The sequence below is a fragment of the Lynx rufus genome, unplaced genomic scaffold (genome assembly GCF_022079265.1).
Source record: "Lynx rufus isolate CCGP_SWC_20201006 ecotype Redwood Valley unplaced genomic scaffold, mLynRuf1.p SCAF_1, whole genome shotgun sequence".
NCBI classification, from domain to species: Eukaryota; Metazoa; Chordata; class Mammalia; order Carnivora; family Felidae; genus Lynx; species Lynx rufus.
In genome coordinates this window covers 84,642,032-84,664,484 of record NW_025814823.1, presented here as the reverse complement: position 1 = coordinate 84,664,484, position 22,453 = coordinate 84,642,032, and the positions used below count along the sequence as shown (strand labels likewise).

The following is a 22,453-nucleotide window of genomic DNA, read 5'->3' as shown; positions in this document are numbered from 1 at the left end:
AAAAACCAGATACCTATCTTACACTAGTTATAAAAATGAATTCCATAAGGATATACTTGTATTAGGAAAATATTTTTATCAAGGAAATACAAAGTCTACAAATCTAGCCCTCTGGATAAACACAAAGCTGATTATCTATTCCTAAACAGCTTGCTAGTGTTAAAGTGAAATAACTATGATTAAAATCTCCTTCATCATATTGATACCATACTTACATACTATTGTCTCATCTTATGTTAAAACCAATAGTATACAATTATAAAATCTTTTTATTATTCATGAAAGTTTCTCTAAAGTTTTTGGTTCTATTTGATTTTCCTAACTAGGACTCATCTATCACCCACAGGGGCCCATTATTTGAAATAAGTAACAGTATAATCTATAGATTTACAAACATCTATAATTACCAATATAAATATTAATTTATGTTACATGTAGGTATCACAGAAGACAATAAAAAGAGAACTGTAATGGAGGTGGGTAGAAAATACAAGACCAAATCATTAGCGATTCAGGTGTTGTTTTTCCAACACAAATAAAACACAAGTGCTCTATCTGCTTTATGAAATTAGCTGTAAACATTTCATTATAAACCAAACATCCACAGGGCTCCCTCTGTCCATTCTGCATCACCGAATGTGGTACTCCCTGAAACACTTGGCATGGACACCCTTCTGGCATTTCTCGCAGCGGGTGTTGGTCTGCGAGTGGCAAAGGGCACACCGAGTCCTCTTGTCCTGGTGGACGATCCAGTGACCAATCATGTCAAAGCGGCTCTCAGTTTCCAGCCGTCTGCTTCGCCTCCCTTGGGAGGACATGTCAGCATTGCTCTCTAGGTACACACAGGCCACATATCTCCGGAAGGCCAGGAGGTCTACCTGGGCATCATGGCTGCAGATCCTGTGTAGTTGCCAAGCATTATTGAGGGCAGCATCAATGACATAGCCAATGAAGCTTGAGTACCACTTCATGCCCCGGATCTTTACCTTGTATTTGGCAATATTCTGGTCCATCCGGCTGACACCCCCCACTTTCTCCTGGTACAGCTTCACCAGGGATGGTTGATGGACTTGGGTCCGTGTTTTAGCTATTCCTGAATGATGGCTGGTCAGCTCCACTGGCTCTATGCCCACAGCATTAGAGCAGATGTTAACCACACTGCTATCATGCCAGCGGCACACGATAATCTCCTCACTCTCATCAACTTTATAATCAAATGAACCCCTCTTCATTTTCTTAAGTTCTTTGGGATCTTTGAGGGGACATCGCTCAGTCCTGTATTCACGAACAGTTCCTGTGGCCTTCACCCCCTTTTTCCTCAAAATGGACATGAGTTTGACACTTGTAAAAACCTTGTCAAAAAATATGTGGTATGGCAAACAGCCACGTTCCTGAAGAGCATCCACAAATTTTACCACCATACTACCTCCTAAGTCTAAGCCCCTGTCTGACTTGGTGAACAGTGTGCCCTGTGAGGGCTCAAACCACACCAGATAGCCCCTGCTGGTTGTCCCACACCAGATCTTGTAGCCCAGACGCATGGGTTTCCCTGCTGGCAGCTGCTTGGATCCCCGGTGTCCAAAGTATTCACACATGGACTCACCAAAGCTGTAGAACTCTTCCAAGGGTGCGTGCTTCTGGAAATTGCAATTCATTCGGACAATGAGAGGCCTGACCTTGGCAAACCTATCACTTTCATCCAGCTCATTATTATCCGCAAAATGCAGGTATGAAAAGATCAGTTCAAATCTGTCCCTTCTAATTGCATCAGCCACAAGATGATGATGTGAATCAGGAGATGTTTCCCAAAACATCCTTCTCCTTGGATAGGATATATACCCACTTAAAATCAAAATTCCCAAAACACACTTTAATTCCTGGGCTGTGAGCCCAAGGTTGACATTTTTTTGCCAAGCATAACGATTGGTTTCATTAACAATAAAATTAATAGTTCCTTCATCAAAAAACAACTCAAATAGGCCTACAGGACTCAGTTCCTGGCTTTTGAGATCCTCTATATGGGGATCTGATGGAGTCCAGCTGCGGAAGTTGGGTTGGATATCTCTTTTGATCCAAACACGCTGAGGTTCCACTACTGCCTTCTGCCTCTTCATGGCTGGTGGTGGCTGCAGGTCGTCATCCTCCTTCTCAGTGCCAGAGTCCTCAGGTACAACAGAGGCATGCAGCACACTACCGGGCACATGGGAGCCTCGCTGGCCATCTTCATCACCTGAGTCCTCATCAGTGAAATCCCCTGAGGCATTGTCAGGTGGTGCAATGAAGATCTCTTCCCTGCGGTGGCTAGGACCCTCCTCCTCCAATGCATTCAGAACCTCAAGTAGCTTCATGGACTTGAGCTTTGAACTGGCATCTCTCCCAACAGTGGGACTGCTGCAATGACAGGAAACGAAATAAAGCGAGGTCACATAGGAGACAGTGTTTTCAGCAGAAAACTCTGTTAAAGCATCACCTGAGAGGAGGGCGCTCCCATTGCAGACCAGCTGAGCTTGAACCGCATTTTGGAACCAGTACCACCAGGCACAGTACCAGTTAAGGGAATTTTCCAAACATAGGTTACTCTTTCAAGTGCAAAAGTATTTTAATGATAGGAGGCATTCTAAAGAGAAGTTCCAGGGGGAGGAGGTAAGATAGAGGAGAAATAGGGGAACCCTGAGCTTTCTCACCCCCCAAACACAGCTCTACCGAGGTCACATCACTTGGAACACCCAGGAAATCGATCTGCAGAGTGGCAGAAGGACCTGCATGGTTGGAGGGAGACAGGGTGGCAGGTGTGAGGTACATGGATATGAATTGGTGGATAGAAAAATGGCAGTGCTGCAGAGGGGGAGGAAACCCTTTCTGGTAAGAGAAAAGAAGGGAGGGAAAGAGAGAGGTGTTGAGAGAGTATAGCACTGGGTTCACACAAGAGGAATATCTCTCTAGACCACAGACTGGGGTGCAAGAAGTACTGAGCGTTACAGGTTTTTGTTATGTTTTGTGGTTTGCAAACAGCGTGTGCAGCTCAACCCTGAAGTTTTGGAAGTGTGTGACTCTCTAGCAGAGAGCTGTAGTGTGTGGTCATGGGGGGAAGGAAGGAGCTGGCCCCAGAGTGCATAGCCTGGTGTAGGGACCTTCAAGGCACACTGGGAGAGAACATTCCCCTTCCTGGAGTACTTTTGGAAGAGGTTTATTGCCTCTCCAAGGACAAAAGAACCTATAGGTGCCAACTAATGGCGTTTCATCAGCAGGGGACAGAGGTACAGCAGATAGCATATGACCTTGTTGCTGCTTTCAGTGGTGTTACACTATACACTCCACACAACATGCTGGCGAGGAACTATTCTTCTGGGACAAAAACCATCTGACACAGCATGCAGAGGCTCTACTCCAGAGGAGGGAAGCAGGTCCATGTAGTGCTGTGCCCATTAAGTTTTCAAGTTTTGTATTCCAGCTGCACACCAAGGAAAAACTCAAGAAAGCTGTGGTGCAGGGCAAGTTGACTGCCCTTACTATCTGTGAGGACTGCCTGAATGGTGGGGGATGTGAGATTCTTTCTGGGGACAAAGATTGGGGTGGCGTCATTTTCCCCCAATACCAACACAGTGGGACTTCTGAGACCAACACAGCAGCCCCCAGCAGAGGTGGGACCCGGTTACACCACAACCTGCCTCAAAGTGCCTGGTAACTGCTTATTTACTGGAGTAAGACTGACTCTGAGCCATTTCAGTCAGTCTCTCACGCAGAAGACCACCATAGGCAGCACCCTTCATGTACCAACTGTACTGAAAATTGAATGCTTCAAAATGACACATGTAGTTCTGGTGGAAACAGGACCAAGTTTACTTTTTTTCTACCACAGCCCCCCCCCCCATTTGTTTGTTTATTTGTTTTTCTTTCTTTCTTTTTTCTTCTAGAATCAGGCTCATACTGTTTTATATGTTTGTTAGTTGGCTATTTTCATTTCCTTTCTCCTTTTTTGGGAGGGTCAAGCTTCTTTTTTCTTTTATTTGTCTTTTATTTTTTTAGTTTTCTTTCTCTTTGAATTCAGCTTATAGTTTTTTGATTGGTGTTTTTTGTTCCTTTTCCCTTTCTTTTACAGGATCAGGTTTTTTATTGTTTGTTTTGTTTGTTTTTTTTTTTTTCCAGGCTTATTTTAATTAACAAATCAAAGCAAACCCAGCTAAAGGTCCAAACACTCTCCACTGTAAGAAAGGAGGAGCTCTATGGATGAATGGATAAAGAAGATGTGGAGTATTACTCGGCAATCAAAAAGAATGAAATCTTGTCATTTGCAACTACATGGATGGAACTAGAAGGGGTTATGAGCAAATCATAGCAGAAAACTTTCCTAACCTGGGGAAAGACACAGACATAAAAATCCAGGAATCACAGAGGGCCCCCATTAGATTCAACAAAAACTGACCATCAATAAGGCATATCATAGTCAAATTCACAAAATACTCAGGCAAGGAAAGAATCATGAAAGCAGCAAGGGAGAAAAAGTCCCTAAATTACAAGGGAACACAGATCAGGTTTGCAGGAGACCTATCCAAAGAAACTTGGCAGGCCAAAAAGGAGTGGCAGGATATGTTCAATGTGCTGATTCAGAAAAATATGCAGCCAAGAATTCTTTATCCAGCAAGGCTGTCATTCAAAATAGAAGGAGAGATAAAAAGTTTCCCAGACAAAAGTAAATTAAAGGAGTTTGTGAGTACTAAACCAGCCCTGGAAGAAATTTTAAGGGGGATTCTCTGAGGGGAGAAAAGATGAAATAATAAACAAACAAAAAAAAAGGCAACAAAGACTAGAAAGGACCAGAGAACGCCACCAGAAACTCCAACTCTGCAACCAACATAATGGCAGTAAGTTCATACCTTTCAGTTATCACTCTAAATGTCAACGGACTCAGTGCTCCAATCAAAAGACACAGGGTAACAGAATGTATAAGAAAACAAGATCCATGTATATTCTGTTTACAAGAGACCTACTTTAGACTTAAAGACACCTTCAGATTGAAAGTAAGGGGATGGAGAGCCATCTATCATGTTAATGGTCCACAAAAGAAAGCCGGAGTAGCCATACTTATATCAGACAATCTAGACTTTAAACTAAAGGCTGTATCAAGAGATGAAGAAGGGCATTATATCATAATTAAGGGGTCTATCCACCAAGAAGACCTAACCATTGTAAACATTTATGCTCCAAATGTGAAAGCACCCACATATATAAATCAATTAATTACAAACATAAAGAAACTCATTGATAGTAATACCATAATAGTAGGGGACTTCAACACCCCACTCACAGCAATGGACAAATCATCTAATCAAAACATCAACAAGGAAACAATGGCTTTGAATCACACACTGGACCAGATGGACTTAATAGATATATTCAGAACATTTCATCCTAAAGCAGCAGAATATACATTCATCTCCAGTGCACATGGAACGTTTCTCCAGAATAGACCACTTACTGGGACACAAATCAGCCCTCAACAAGTACAAAAGTATTGAGATCATACCATGCATATTTTCAGACCACAATGCTATGAAACTTGAAATCAACCATAAGAAAAAATTTGGAAAGGTAACAAATACTTGGAGACTAAATAACATCCTACTAAAGAATGAATGGGCTAACTAAGAAGTTAAAGAGAAAATTAAAAAGTTCACGGAAGCCAATGAAAATGATAACACCACAACCCAGAACCTCTGGGACTCAGCAAAGGTGGTCATAAGAGGAAAGTATATAGCAATCCAGGCCTTCCTAAAGAAGGAAGAAAGGTCTCAGATACAAAACCTAACTTTACGCCTTAAAGAGCTGGAAAAACAACAGCAAATAAAACCCAAAACGAGCTGAAGACAGGAAATAACAAAGATTAGAGCAGAAATCAATGCTATGGAAACCAAAAAAACAGTAGAACAGAACAATGAAACCAGAAGCTGGTTCTTTGAAAGAATTAACAAAATTGATAAACCACTAGCCAGTTTGATCAAAAAGAAAAAGGAAAGGACCCAAATAAATAAAATCAAAAATGAAAGAGGAGCGATCACAACCAACACAGCAGAAATAAAAACAATACTAAGAGAATATTATGAGAAATTATATGCCAATAAAATGGGCTATCTGGAAGAAATGGACAAATTCCTAGAAACATACACGACCAAAACTGAAACAGGAAGAAACAAAAAATTTGAACAGACCCATAACCAATAAGGAAATCGAATGAGTAATCAAAAATCTCCTAAAAAACAAGAGTCCAGGGCCAGATGGCTTCCAGGGGAATTCTACCAAGCATTTAAGGAAGAGTTAACACCTATTCTTTTGAAGCTGTTCCAAAAAATAGGAATGGAAGGAAAACTTCCAAATTCTTTCTATGAAGCCAGCATTACCTTGATTCCAAAATGAGACAGAGGTCCCACTAAAAAGGAGAACTAACTATAGACCAATTTCCCTGATGAACATGGATGCAAAAATCCTCAACAAGATATTAGCCAACCAGATCTAACAATACATTAAACAAATTATTCACCATGACCAAGTGGGATTTATACCTGGGATGCAGGGCTGGTTCAATATCCGCAAAACAATTAACGTGATTCATCACATCAATTAAAAAAAGGAAAGAACCATATGATCCTTTCAATAGATGCAGAGAAGGCATTTGACAAAATACAGCATCCTTTCTTTATAAAAACCCTCAAGAAATTAGGGATAGAAGGAGCTTATCTCGAGATCATAAAAGTCATATATGAATGATAATGGTAATATTCTCAATGGGGAAAAACTGAGAGCTTTCCCCCTAAGGTCAGGAACAAGACAGGGATGTCCACTCTTGCCACTGTTATTCAACATACTATTGGAAATCTTAGCCTCTGCAATCAGACAACACAAAGAAATAAAACGCATCTAAATCAGCCAGGAGGAGGTCAAACTTTCACTCTTTGCAGATGACATGATACTCTATATAAAAAACCCAAAAGATTCCACCAAAAAAAATGCTAGAATTAATTCATGAATTCAGCAAAGTTGCAGGATATAAAATCAATGCACAAAAATCGGGTGCATTCCTATACACCAACAATGAAGCAACAGAAAGAGTAATCAAGGTATCGATCCCATTTACAGTTGCACCAAAAAACATAAAATACCTAGGAATAAATCTAACCAAAGAGGTGAAAAATCTATACACTGAAAACTATAGAAAGCTTATGAAAGAAATTGAAGATGACACAAAAAAAATGGAAAAAGATTTCATGCTCCTGGATAGTAAGAACAAATATTGTTAAAATGTCCATATTACCCAAAGTAATCTACACAGTCAATGCAATCCCTATCAAAATAACACCAGCATTCTTCACAGAGCTAGAACAAATCATCCTAAAATTTGTATGGAACCAGGAAAGACCCCGAATAGCCAAAGCAATCTTGAAAAAGAAAACCAAAGCAGGATGCATCACAATCCCAGACTTCAAGCTATATACTATAAAGCTGTAATCATCAAGACAGTATGGTACTGGCACAAGAACAGACACTCAGATCAATGCAACAGAATAGAGAACCCAGAAATGGACCCACAAACGTATGGCCAACTAATGTTGGACAAAGCAGGAAAGACTATCCAATGGAATAAAGACAGTCTCTTCAGCAAGTGGTGCTGGAAAAACTGGACAGCGACATGCAGAAGAATGAACCTGGACCATTTTCTTACACCATACACAAAAATAAATTCAAAATAGATGAAAGACCTCAATGTAAGACAGGAAGTCATCAAAGTTCTCGAGGAGAAAGCAGGCAAAAACATCTTTGATCTTGGGGGCAACAACTTCTTACTCAACACGTCTCTGGAGGTAAGGGAAACAAAAGCAAAAATCAACTACTGGGACCTCATCAAAATAATATTCTGCATAGCGAAGGAAACAATCAGCAAAACTAAAAGGCAACCGAAAGAATAGGAGAAGATATTTGCAAACAACATATCAGATAAAGGGTTAGTTGTCAAAATCTCTAAAGAACTTATCAACAACACCCAAAAAAACCAAATAATTCAGTGAAGAAATGGGCAAAAGATATGAATAGACATTTCTCCAAAGAAGACATCCAGATGGCCAACCAACACATGAAAAAATGCTTAACGTCACTCATCACCAGGGAAATAGAAATCAAAACCACCATGAGATACCACCTCACCCCTGTCAGAATGGCTGACATTAACAACTCAGGCAACAACAGACGTTGGCAAGGATGTGGAAAAAGAGGATCTCTTTCCACTGCTGGTAGGAACAAGCTGGTGCAGCCACTCTGGAAAAGTGTGGAGATTCCTCAAAAAATTAAAAATAGAACTACCCTATGACCCAGCAATTGCACTACTAGGTATTTATGCAAGGGATACAGGTATGCTGTTTCAAAGAGACACATGCACCCCATGTTTATAGCAGTACTATCAACAATAGCCAAAGAATGGAAAGAGCCCAAATGTCCACACACGGATGAATGGATAAAGAAGATGTGGTATATGTACATATACACAATGGAATATTCCTAGGCAATCAAAAGGAATGAAATCTTGCCATTTGCATCTACATGGATGGAACTAGAGGGTATTATGCTAAGCAAAATTAGTCAGAGAAAGACAAATATCATATGTCTTCACTCATATGAGGACTTTAAGACACAGAACAGATGGACACAAGGGAAGGAAGTAAATATCATATAAAAACAGGGAGGGGGACAAAACATAAAAGACTCTTAAATATGGAGAACAAACTGAGGGTTATTGGAGGGGTTGGGAGGGGGGATGGGCTAAATGGGCAAGGGGCATTAAGGAATCTACTCCTGAAATTATTGTTGCACTATATGCTAACTAATTTGAATGTAAATTAAAAAAATAAAATAAATTAAAAAAAGAAGATGTGGTGTATATGTATACATATATATACATACACACATACAATGGAATATTAGCATCAAAAGGAATGAAATCTTGCCATTTCCAATGACGTGGATGGAGCTAGAATATATTTTGCTAAACGAAATAAGTCAATCAGAGAAAACAAACATCATATGATTCCACTTATATGTGGAATGTACGAAACAAAACAGATGAACATATGGGAATGGAGGGAAGAAGGAGAAGAAAAGAAACCACAAGAGACTTAACAACAGAGAACAAACAGGGCTGATGGTGGGAGATAGGCTAAATTGGTGTTGGGTATTAAGGAGGGCACTTGTGATGAGCACTGGGTGTTATATGTAAGTGATAAATCACTAAATTCTACTTCTGATACACCTATATGTTAACTAACTTAAATTTAAATAAAATCTTAGGGAAAAAAATGCCAACTTTGTAAATCACTGAATTCTAGTTCTGAAACCAATATTGCACTGTATATTAACTATATTTAAATAAAAAGTAGGTAACAACAACAAAGAAATGTTACATACCTCCTTCCTTCTTAATGTGTCTTGAATACAGAATTCCCTTTACTGATAAATGACAGGTGCCACTGTCATTACCCAAATGACAGTAACCACCAAAAAGGAAGCCTAGGCTGAAGTGACATCCACTGATGTCTTCTGATTCATTGGTCCCAGCAGCTCTACTTTCATGCTTCAGTCTTACCTTTGTCTTCCCTTTCCCTTATTAATTTGGCAAATATAAGGTTCCTCCCTCCCAAATTCCCAAGCTCTCCCTACTTGACCTCTTACTACCCAATATCAGGACCTGAACAGATTCAGACAAATTTTCAGACGGTTCCCTCAGTATCAGACATCTTACTATACACTAGTTGCAATTCAGAAGCCAAACAGATTTAGAAAACATGGAAACCCCATCTATCCTAACTCTCCCTGTGCACTAGGATCTAAATGGATGACAAGAGATACCTATATTTAATGAGCACCAACCACGAGCAGGCACTTCCCAGTAACTGGCAATGGACACACTCTGCTCCTGACCTGCACAGCACTTGTCTACCTGGAGGTGAAAGATGACAGTTCAGCACACAAGTAGCTATGCAAGATGGGGGCCATCCTGGACAATGGGCAGAGAATGTAGCAAAGGAGTAGGACTGGGGTTACTATTTTAGATGGATGATAAGTGAAGGCTCCCAGGCAGGTGGCCTGAAAAAAGAGGGAGGGGGCCTTACAGACAACTAGAAACAGGGTGTCCCAGACAGAGAAAAAGAATTGTAGGCACAAGGCCCTGAGCCTGAAGGGACTTGATAACTGTGAACAGCAAGGAGGTCAGTGAGACTTCAGATGTAGTAAAGGGAGGAGAGCAGAGCACAGGCTGCCAGGACCAGGACCCACAGGGCTCTATAGGCCCTAATGAGGACTTTCAGTAGTGTTCAGCTGTCACAGGAAGCCCTCTAGTAGGATGCAGAAGGGGCAGTGACGCACATCACTGGCTATGAGAATGGACGGGCAAGGAAGGTGGGCTCTACTGCTGCCCTGTGTCACTCTGGCCCAACCTCCACATGAGAAGAATCTCAAACCAGAGGGAAGACACAAGCTTTACCGCAAAGGTTATTTCTCTACAGACTTACCCTTGGACTTGGGAGTTCACTGCATTAGAGATTCACTACAACCTCATTTGGTGAACACGGACTCCATCAGCCTCTGTGCTAGAGTCTACTAGGGCACAGGAGATCTGACCTCAGGGAAGGCAAGGTATTTCTCATGCTATGCCAGAAAGGGAACCCAGCTTTCAGGGATAGGAAATCTGAAGCACTTCCCATGGACCTCAGACTGAGAGGTTCTCAGGGGTCAGTAGACAACTTGCCATCTTCTCAGCCTCTCCTATTTTCGAGCAGCAGATCCAGGCCTATATAGTCAGGGTTTCCACCACTCTCACTATCTAAGCTCCTGTGTGCCCCCATGCCTCCAAAAACTTTCTGTACATAGTTGTTAAGACTCCTGGAGTAGGACAGGATTTAGATGTCAGAGTAGTAGGGGGACCCTATACTTACTTTGTCCATCAAACATAGCTAGATAAATATCAAATCCATTCCAAACACCCAAGAAATGAATCTGAGGACTGAGAGAACAAACTGCACAACTACAGGGATAAAAGAGGCCACACTGTGGAAGGGAGGAGGTACAGAGAAGTGATTAGCGAGAAAAGAATCGTGGGTGCTGTGGGGGGTAAGGAGCCCTGATCACACAGGAAAGAGATTCAGAGACAGAGAGCACATGTGAGAAAGCATGTGCATGCAGGGCACTGCACAAGAAAAACACTTCCCCAAAACCACTGAGAAGCAAAACAATTGGGGCTGACTATTGCCAAGTTTTTTCCAAGCAGTGGAACTCAAAGTCAGAAGTTTTAGAAGTCCATGCCATGACCAGAGACAGAACCTGACCAGCACAGATGTGCTTCTGTTGAGAGGGAGGGCAGCGGCCTGGGAGAAGACAGATGGTCTACAGATACCCTGGGCCACACTGGGACAGACAGATCTCCTCCTTACAGTGCATTTGAGAGAGGTGGCACTGCCAGCGGGTGCCACTGAGCTACCCTATTCATTCCAATAGGAGCAGAGACACCTGCTGAGACCAGGTAACCTGAAAATCAGCCTTTCGCTGTGCTTTACCATACTCCAAGTGGCCGCACATTCTGTGACTGCCCTTCTGAGACAAGCAGGCACCAGCCACAGTGTAGTGAGACCCCACCCCAGATGGTTAGTGCAGGGCCAACCATGCCAGGTCCCTTTGGAGTTCTGAAACTCAGCACAGGTTGTGTCCAGCACAGGACCATGATGCTGGGTGGGCAAAAGGCTCAGACACAGAATGGGTGAAGGCAGAGAGATCTGAGGGATTCCTGGGACACAGGAGGGGAGATTGTTCGATCTTCAGTGAGGGTTTCCTGAACATCAGTGGGCGCAAACACCCCTCTGCAGGAAGACAGTGGGCTGAAACTATATTAATTCCTCACCTATCAGCACAGACAGACTTAAGTGAGCAACACAGCACACACATTAGAGGCCTGAGCCACTTACTCCAAGACCCGTCCCTGTAGGCTCTGCAGGTGCTTTTTCATGAGTGCAATTGTGCCTGAGAGCCAGAGCAGAAGCAGGTCCCTCTGCTAGAAGACGAGCACAAACCCCTTGTACCTACCAAGTCTACTGACAACGGAGTGATGCAAAACTTCAGCTCTAGTGGAAAATGGATCTGGCCTTTTGAACAAGCAGACCAAAACACACCGAGTTAAAACTCACCACACACTGGGCAAGGCCCAAACACAACCCAGTACAGACAAGGTGAAACTGCAGAGGACTGACGTGAGGGAAAGAGCAGTTAAAACACAAAAGCAGAGTGTACAAACTGCACACCAGAAACACTTCCTGGAGCGCCAAGCCGGGGTCAGTATATAGCATCTTCTTAATATAGCCTTTACTCTCAGAAGCAGGAAATATAACAGGCTTTCCTAACACAGAGAAAACAGAGACTAAAGCAAAGTGCCAAGATGGAGAAATGGATCACGAAACAAAAAATAAAAAAAGGTCATAGCCAGAGATCTAATCAAAATAGATATAAGTAATATGCCTGTACCAGGATTTAAAACAACAATCATAAGGATATAGCTGGGCTTGAGAAAAGCACAGAAGACACCAAGGAGTCTCTTAACACAGAGATAAAAGATCTAAAAACCGGGGCGCCTGGGTGGCGCAGTCGGTTGAGCGTCCGACTTCAGCCAGGTCACGATCTCGCGGTCCGGGAGTTCGAGCCCCGCGTCGGGCTCTGGGCTGATGGCTCAGAGCCTGGAGCCTGTTTCCGATTCTGTGTCTCCCTCTCTCTCTGCCCCTCCCCCGTTCATGCTCTGTCTCTCTCTGTCCCACAAATAAATAAAAAAAAAACGTTGAAAAAAAAAATTAAAAAAAAAAAAAGATCTAAAAACTAGTCAGACAGTAATAAAAAATGCTATAACTGAGATGTGAAACCAACTCTAAGAAATGACCATGAGAATGGAAGAAGCAGAGGAATGAGTAAGTGATAATGTAAGATAAAATTATGGAAGATAATAAAGCTGAGAAGAATAGGGAAAGAAAACATTAGATCAGAATGTAGACATAGGGAACTCAGCAACTCCATAAGATGTAATAACATTTGTATCACAGGAGTGCCAGAAGAAGAGAGGAAAACAGGGGCAGAAACTTATTTGAGCAAATTATTGTGGAAAATGTCCCTAATCTGGGGAAGGAAACAAACATTCAAGTCAAGGACACACAGAGAACTCCCACCATAATCAACAAAAGCAGGGCAACACCAAGACATATTGTAGAAAAATTTGCAAAATACAGAGTTAAGGAAAAAATCCTGAGAGCAGCAAGGAAAAAGAAATCCCTAAGTCATAAGGGAAGACAAATAAGGTTAGCATACTTATCAGCAGAAACTTGGCAAACTAGCAGGGAGTGGCATGATATATTCAAAGTGAATGGGAAAAATATGCAGCCGAGAATACTTTATCCAGCAATGCTGCCATTTAGAATAGAAGGAGAGATAGAGTTTCCCAGACAGGTAGGAGTTAAGATGGCAGAGCAGTAAGGGGACCCTGAGCTTGTCTTGTCCCTGAAACACAGCTAGATCAGCATCAAACCATTTTGAACACTTAGGAAATTGATCTGAGAATTATTGCAACAATCTGCATAATTTGAATCAGAGAACTTAGCAGGTACATGGTGTGGAGAGGTGGACTGGGGGGAGAAAAGCTGAGGAGCCGTAGAGGGTAGGAAGCCATTTTTGCAGAGAGAGGACTGGGGAGAAGGCAGCACATCAGGATCATGCAAGAAAAGCACTCCCCCCAAAAGTAGCTGGAGAGAAAGAAAGAAAGAGTGAAAACACTCGCATGGGACTAGACAAGAAATCTGTTCACAAAAACCACTGATGGAAGAAAGGAGGGGATTTCAATACCACCAGGATTCTATATATAGCTATATTCTATAATAGGACAGAATCTGAAGTTTTGGAGCTCAGTGCTTGGCGGTGCTCTGGTGAGTAAGTCAGGTGAATCCCCAGGAGCAGGAAGCATGGTTTGAGGGGTCCATGTGCCACCTGGGGAAAAGTGGTTCTCCTGATTGGAGTGTACTTGGTAGAGGCCATAGGCTTCCCCATGGGCAAAATTCCTGGCATATCCCAGAGAGCTACCATGTAGCTGTAGTACTGAAACAAAGATGCCAGAGTGCACCATGACCTGTACAGGATATGTGCTGTGATTCACCATAAACTCTGAGCCTCTGCTGCTGTGGGATCGTGCAAATGTTTTCTGTGGACACCCTTCCCCAAAGCATTAGCATGGGTCCAAGCCACAGGGATCTCTGAAGTGAGGGGTTTTGAAACACAGCTCTGTGTGAGATAAAACTCGGGAGGGAGGTGCCACCTGGAAGGGACACAGCTTGGACACAGACAGGGTGAAGGCAGGGAGCAGATAGAGGCCTGAGACCAAGGAGAGGCACTTGAATGCATGTCCACAAGGGCAAAAATTCCCACATCAGACACTAGAGAGCTCTGTGAAGTCATTCTCACCACTAACAAGCATACATGCATGGATGCACTCCTTGATGGACACCCATAAGCTAAGCAGTGCCACCAAATGGAGAACAGAAACAGTTACCCCACGCCCCACCCAGCTGTGCCCTCTAGGCACATGCCCCAGAAGACCAGGACAAATCCTTCCACCTACTTAGTCTATGAATTATAGTGTCTTACGAAGATTTCATTCTAGGGGAAAATGAATGTACTTCATTCAGGTTTCATTCTGTTTGCTTCTTCATTTGTTTGTTCGTTTTCTTTCCTTCTGTTTTTGCTTATCTTTTTTTTTCCTTCATTCTTTTCTCTTTCTTGGATACAGAAAAAGCAATTTTTTATTTTTTTTATTTTCCTTATTTTATTCTATTACTTAAGAACTCTATTTTTCAATTTAAAATTTTGTTTATAGGGGTGCCTGGGTGGCTCAGCCAGTTGAGCATCCGGCTTTGGCTCAGGTCATGATCTCACGGTTTGGGAGTTCGAGCCCCATTTCAGGCTCCATGCTGACAGGTCAGAGCCTGGAGCCTGCTTCCGATTCTGTGTCTCCCTCTCTCTCTGCTCCTCCCCTAGTCATGCTCTGTCTCTCAAAAATAAATAAACATTAAAAATTTTTTTTTTAAATTTTGTTTATAGTTTTTTGTTTTCCTTTTTTTTCTCTCTTTTCTATCAACCTCTCAACAAGCAGAAAGAAACACACCTAGGGGTACCTGGGGGGCTCAGTTGGTTAAGTGTCTGAGTTCAGCTGAGGTCATGATCTCACAGCTCGTGAGTTCAAGCCCTGAATCAGGCTCTGTGCTGACAGCTCAGAGCCTGGAGCCTGCTTCAAGTTCTGTGACTCCCTCTTCTGCCCCTCCCCTGCTCATGCTCTGTCTCTCCAAAAATAAATAAACATTAAAAAAATTAAAAAAAAAAAAAAGAAACACACCTAGTATCTAGCTTCCATTATTTGATTTGTATTGTATTATCTTGTTTGTAATTTTTTAATTTTAATTTTTTATTTTATTTTATTTTTTTTGCCTCCAAAATGACAAGACAGAGGAATTCACCCCAAAAGAAAGAACATGAAAAAATGATGGCCAGGGATTTAATCAACACAGATATAAGAATCATGAGTGAATTAGAATTTCAAACCACAATTATAATAATATTAGTTGGAGTTGAAAAAAGCACAGAAGATGCCAGAGAATCCCTTTCTGCAGAGATAAAAGAATTAAAATATAGTCAGGCCAAAATTAAAAATGCAATAACCAAGATGTAATCTTGAATGGACACCTTGTTGGCAAAGATAGACAAAGCAGAGAAGAGAATCAATAATACAGAAGATAAAATTATGGAAAATAAGGATACAGAAAAAAGAAGGAAACAAAGGCAAAAGACTATGATACAAGACTGAGAGAATATAAATTATTAAAGAGGAATACCATTTGTATCATAGGAATCACAGAAAATAAGGAAAGAGAAAAGGGGGCAGAAGGTTTATGTTAGCAAATTATAGCTGAAACTTTCTTAATCTGGGTAAAGATACAGACATCAAAATTCAAGAAGCACAGAGAATTCCCATTAGATTTAAAAAAACCAACATCACTACGGCATATCATAATCAAATTCACAAAACACAGACAAGGAAAGAACCCTGAAAGCAGCAAGGAAAAAAGTCCTTAACCCACAAGGGAAGACAGATCAAGCTTGCAGTGGATATTCCACAGATACATGGCAGACCAGAAAGGAGTGGCAGTATATATTCAACGTGCTTATAGGAAAAATATGCAGCCAAGAATTCTTTATCTAGAAAGGCTGTCATTCAGAATAGAAAAAGAGATAAATAGTTCCCCAAACAAAACCAGCCCTGCAAGAAATCATAAGGAGGACTTTGGAGTGGAGAAAAAACAAAACAAACAAACAAAAATCAGACCAAAGGCAACAAAGATTAGAATGGGCCAGAGAGAACATCAACAGAAACACCAACTCTACAGGACACACAATGGCACTAAATTAATATCTTCCAATAATCACTCTAAATGTAAAAGGACTGAATGCTCCAATCAAAAGACACAGGGTATCAGAATTGATTAAAAAAAAAAAAAAAAAAACAACACCCATTTATATGCTGATTATAAGAGACTCATTTTAAACCTAAAGACATATGCAGATTGAATGTAAAGCGATGGAAAACCATCTGTCGTGGCAATGGACATTAAAAGAAAGCCAGAATAGACATACCTATATCAGACAAACTAGATGTTAAAACAAAGACTGTAACAAGAGATGAGGAAGGGCATTATATAATAATTAAGGGGTCTATCTACAAAAAAGATCTAACAGTTGTAAATATCTATGCTGCCAAGTTGGGAACAACCAAATTATAAATCAATCACAAACAGAAAGAAACTCATTGATAAAAATACCATAGTATAGGGGACTTTAACATCCAAATTACAACAATGGACAGATCATGTAAACAGAAAATCAACAAGAAAGAAAATAATCGCTTTGACTGATACAATGCACCAGATGGACTTAACAGTTATATTCACAACATTTCATCCTAAAGTAGCAGAACACACATTCTTTTCCAGTGCACATGTAACATTCTCCAGAAAAGATCACATATTGAGTCACAAATCAGCACTCAGCAAGTACAAAAAGATTTACATCATACCATGCATATTTTTAGACAAAAACACTATGAAACTTGCAATCAACCACATGAAAAAATATTTGGAAAGACCACAAATATTTGGACATTAAAAAAAAATAAACCCTACTAAAGAATGAATGGGTTAACGAAGAAAGTAAAAAAGAAATTTAAAAACACATGGGAGCCAATGAAATGAAAACACTATTGTCCAAAACCTTTGGGATTCAACAAAGGCAGTCATAAGAGGAAAGTATATAGCAATCCAGACATTCCTAAATAAGGAAGTAAATTCTTAGATACATAACCTAACCTTATACCTAAAGAAATTGGAAAAACAACAGCAAATAAAGTCCAAAACCAGAAGAGGAAAATAATAAAGATTAGGGCAGAAATCAATGATATCAAAAAAACAAAACAAAACAAAAACAGAACAGATCAATGAAACCAGGAGCCGGTTCTTTGAAAGAATTAACAAAATTGATAAACTCCTTGCCATATTTATTAAAAAGAAAAAGGAATAGGGGCGCCTGGGTGGCGCAGTCGGTTAAGCGTCCGACTTCAGCCAGGTCACGATCTCGCGGTCCGTGAGTTCGAGCCCCGCGTCGGGCTCTGGGCTGATGGCTCGGAGCCTGGAGCCTGTTTCCGACTCTGTGTCTCCCTCTCTCTCTGCCCCTCCCCCGTTCATGCTCTGTCTCTCTCTGTCCCCAAAATAAATAAACGTTGAAAAAAAAAATAAATTGTAAAAAAAAAAAAAAAAAAAAAAGAAAAAGGAATAGGACCAAGTAAATAAAATCACGAATGAAAGAGGAGAGATCACAACCGACTCACAGAAATGAAAACTATAATAAGAGAATACTATGAAAATTATATGCCAACAAACAGGGCAATCTGGAAGATGGACCAATTTCCTAGGAACTCACAAACTACCAAAAATGAAACAGGAAGAAATAGAAAATTCAAACAGCAAAGACATTCAATCAGTAATCAAAAATCTCCCAACAAACAAGGGTCTAAGGGTGGACGGATTCCCAAGGGAATTCTACTAAACATTTAAAGAAGAGATAATACCTATTATTCTGGACCTGTTCCAAAAAATACAAATGGAAGGAAAACTTCCAAACTCATTCTATGAAGCCAGTATTACTTTGATTCCAAAACCAGACAAAGTTCCCACTAAAAAGGGTGTCTGTAAAAGTTACAGACCAATCTCCTTGATGAACATGGATGCAAAAATTCTGAACAAGATACTAGCAAGTTGAATCCAACAATGCATTGAAAGAATTATTCACCATTATCAAGTGGGATATATTCCTGGGCTGCAGGGCTGGTTCAATATTTGCAAATCAACATCATAACACCACATTAATAAAGGATAAGAACCATAAGATCCTCTCAATTGATGCAGAAAAAGCATTTGACAAAATACAGCATCCTTTCTTGATAAAAATCCTCCAGAGAGTAGGGATAGAAGGAACATAATGCAACATAATAAAGGCCACATATGAAAGACCTACAGCTAGTATCAATCTCAATGGGGAAAAACTGACAGCTTTTCCCCTAAGGTCAGGAACATGAGAGGGATGTACACTCTCACCACTGTTGTTCAACATAGTAATGGAAGTCCTAGCCTCAGCAATCAGACAACACAAAGGAAAGGCATCCAAAATGGCAAGAAAGAAGTCAAACTTTCACTCTTTGCAGATGACATGATACGCGCTCTATGTGGAAAACTCAAAAAACTCCACCAAAATACTGCTAGAACTGATACATGAATTTGGCAAAGTCACAAGATATAAAATCAATGTAGGGGCGCTTGGGTGACTCGGTCAGTTGGGCAGCCGACTACAGCTCAGGTCATGATCTCCTGGTCTGTGAGTTCGAGCCCCACATTCGGCTTTGTGCTGACTGACAACTCAGAGCCTGAAGCCTGCTTCCAATTCTGTGTCTCTCTCTCTGCCCCTTCCCTGCTTGCTCTGTCTCTCTCTCTCTCTCTCAAAAATAATAAGCATTAAAAAATTTTTTTTAGTAAAATAAAATTAACATAAAGAAATCGATTGAATTTCTATACACCGATAATGAAGCAGAAGAAAATGAAGGGCTCAATCCCATTTACAATTATAGCAAAACCATAAAATACCAACCAAAGAAGCAAAAGATCTGTCCACTGAAAACTACAGAATGTTTATGCAAGAAATTGAAGAAAACTGAAGAAATGGAGAAACATTCCATGCTCATGGACTGGAAGAACAAATACTGTAAAAATGTCTATACTATCCAAAGCAACCTTTACATTGAATGCAATCTGTATCAAAATAACTATAGCATATTTCACAGGCCTAGAACAATTTCAAAATTTGTATGGAACCAAAAAAGACCCCAGATAGCCAAAGTAATATTGAAAATGAAAACCAAAGCTGGAGGCATCACAATTTCTGATTTCATGAAGCTGTATTACAAAGCTGTAGTCATCAATACAGTATGGTACTAGCATAAAAACAGACAAAAAGATCAGTGAAACAGAGAACCCAGAAAGAGACCCACAGATGTATGTAAAACTAATCTTTGATAAAGCAGGAAAGAATATCCAATGAAGAGACAGACTCTTCAGCAAATGGTGTTAGGAAAACTGGACAGCAACATGCAGAAGAATACACCTGGACCACTTTCTTGTACCATACACAAAAATAAATTAAAAATGGATGAAAGACCTAAATGTGAGACAGGAAACCATCAAAATCCTAGAGGAGAATACAGGCAGCAACCTCTTTGACGCTGGCCATGGCCACTTCTTACTAGATACATCACTGGAAGCACAGAAACAAAAGTGAAAATGAACTACTGGGACTTGAAGAAGATAAATAGGTCCTGCACAGCAAAGGTACCTATCAACAAAACTAAAAGGCAACCTAGGGTACGGGAGAAGATATTTCCAAATGACATATCTGATTGATAAAGGGTTGGTATCCAAATCTATAAAGAACTTATAAACTGCAATACTCCCAAAAAAATAATCCAATTAAAAAACTGGCAGAGGACATGAATAGAATCTTCTCCAATGAAGACACCCCAATGGCTAACAGAAACATGAAAAGATGTTCAAAACCACTCATCAAGGAAATACAAATCAAAACTACAATGAGATACCACCTCACACCTGTCAGAATGGCTAAAATTAACACAAGAAAACAACGGATATAGGAGAAGATGCAGAGAAAGGGGAGCTCTCTTTCACTGATGGTTGGAATGCAAATTGGTGCAGCCACTCTAAAAGAGATGGAGGTTCCTCAAAAGTTAAAAATAGAATTACCCTGGGGCGCCTGGGTGGCTCAGTCGGTTGAGCGTCCGACTTCAGCTCAGGTCACGATCTCGCGGTCTGTGAGTTCGAGCCCCGCATCGGGCTCTGGGCTGATGGCTCAGAGCCTGGAGCCTGCTTCCGATTCTGTGTCCCCCTCTCTCTCTGCCCCTCCCCCATTCATGTTCTGTCTCTCTCTGTCTCAAAAATAAATAAACGTTAAAAAAAAAAAAATAGAATTACCCTATGATCCAGCAGTTGTACTACTAGGTATTTATGCAAAGAATACAAAAACACAGATTCTAAGGGGCATGTGCACCTCATATTTATAGCAACATTATCAAGAATAGCCAAATTATAGAAGGAGACCAAATGTCCATCAATTGATAAATGGATAAAGATGTAGTGTATACACACACACACACACACACACACACACACACACACACAATGGAATATTAGTTATTAAAAAGAATGAAATCTTGTCATTTGCAAATTCGTAGATGGAGATAGAGTGTGTTAAGTGAAATAATTCAGTTAGATAAATACCTTATGATTTCACTCATATGTGGAATTAGAAAAAAAAAAGAGATGCACATAGAAGAAGGAATAAAACAAAAGGAGGGATGCAATCCATAAGAGACTCTTAACTATAGAGAACAAACTGAGGGTTGCTGGAGGGTTGGAGGTGGATGGGGAGATGGGCTAACTGGGTGATGGGCATTAAGGAGGACACTTGTGATGAGCACTAGGTGTTATCTGTGAGTGACGAATCACTAAATCCTACTACTGAAATCAATATTGCACTATATGTTAACTAACTAGAATTTAAATAAAACTTGAAACAAACAAACAAAAAGACTCCTGGAGTGGGAAGGCTTGCAAGGACTGAAGCAGCCCCAGTAGCAACCATCTTGTGCATTAAAAGATGAGGAAAGTAAATCACATTTTTAAATTTTTTTTAATGCTTATTCATTTTTGAGAGACAGAGAGACAGAGAGAGAGAGAGAGAGAGAGAGAGTGTGAGTGAGTGGGGGAAGGGCAGAGAGAGAAGGAAACACAGGATCTGAAGCAGGCAGAAGCAGGCAGCACAGAACCTGACGCAGGGCTCAAACCAACAAACCATGAGATTATGAGCTGAGCTGAAGTCAGACACTTAATCGACTGAGACACCCAGGCACCCCAGAAAGTAAATCACATTTTTAGATCAAGTATAGACACTGGAACTACAGGGCCACACCTATCCCACACACCCGACCTTGTCTGCCTCACCTTTTCTCCATCCTCCCAGTCTCCTCTCTCTTCCTACTTTTTCCTTCTAGAGACCAAATGCTTAGTGAGGTCAGTAAGACTAAGGGCTAAAAATGTCATGGGCTTGGGCATTTCAAAGAGAATTAATCACTTGCATAAAGTCTTTCATCAAACAGGACTTACCTTGAAGTTGAAGCCATGATATACTGGGAACACAGAGTGGTCTTTACGTGCAAAGTCAAAGAATCTGTAAGGCAACAAAAATTGATTTTTAAAAATCGTATCTTAAGTAGAAAGGCAACAGGACTTTCTAGACCATTTAAGGAAAACAAAAACAAAAACAAAAAGCATCTCTAGCTTAAGGTTCACCAGCAGAGTAAATGGACTGAGTATACAGGGACAGGGATGGTGTCTAGGCAACTGGTTAAGCAGAGGGAAAAACAACAAGATCTCCACCTCACACTTCACATCAAAATACATCGTAGGGCAGAGTTTCCCACCATCAGAATTATTGTCATGTTGGCTGAATGAGTCTTTGCTGTGGGGCGGGGGGGGGGGGGCTGTCCTGTGTATTATGGGATGTTTAATAGCTCTCCAGCCCTCTATCCAATAGAAACCAGAATACCCATCCCTTATTTGTAGAAATCAAAAATGTTTCCAGATATTGTCAAGTGTCCCATAGGGTAAAAATTGCTCCTGGTGAACAACTATTATTCTATATCAGGATTGCCAATGAAAGTTATTATAAT

At 40.7% G+C, this 22,453-nt stretch overlaps 1 protein-coding gene across 1 annotated transcript; it reads right to left on the bottom strand.

Moving 5' to 3' along the window:
- Window positions 1-4: 4 nt before the first annotated feature.
- PGBD2 (piggyBac transposable element derived 2) lies at window positions 5-21,952 on the bottom strand. Its single transcript, XM_047082249.1, has 2 exons — window positions 21,888-21,952; window positions 5-2,391 (listed from the first exon to the last, which is right to left on the bottom strand). The coding sequence occupies exons 1-2, from the start codon at window positions 21,902-21,904 to the stop codon at window positions 630-632; spliced, it is 1,779 nt and encodes a 592-aa protein (XP_046938205.1). The 5' UTR covers window positions 21,905-21,952; the 3' UTR covers window positions 5-629.
- Between the last annotated feature and the right edge of the window lie 501 nt (window positions 21,953-22,453).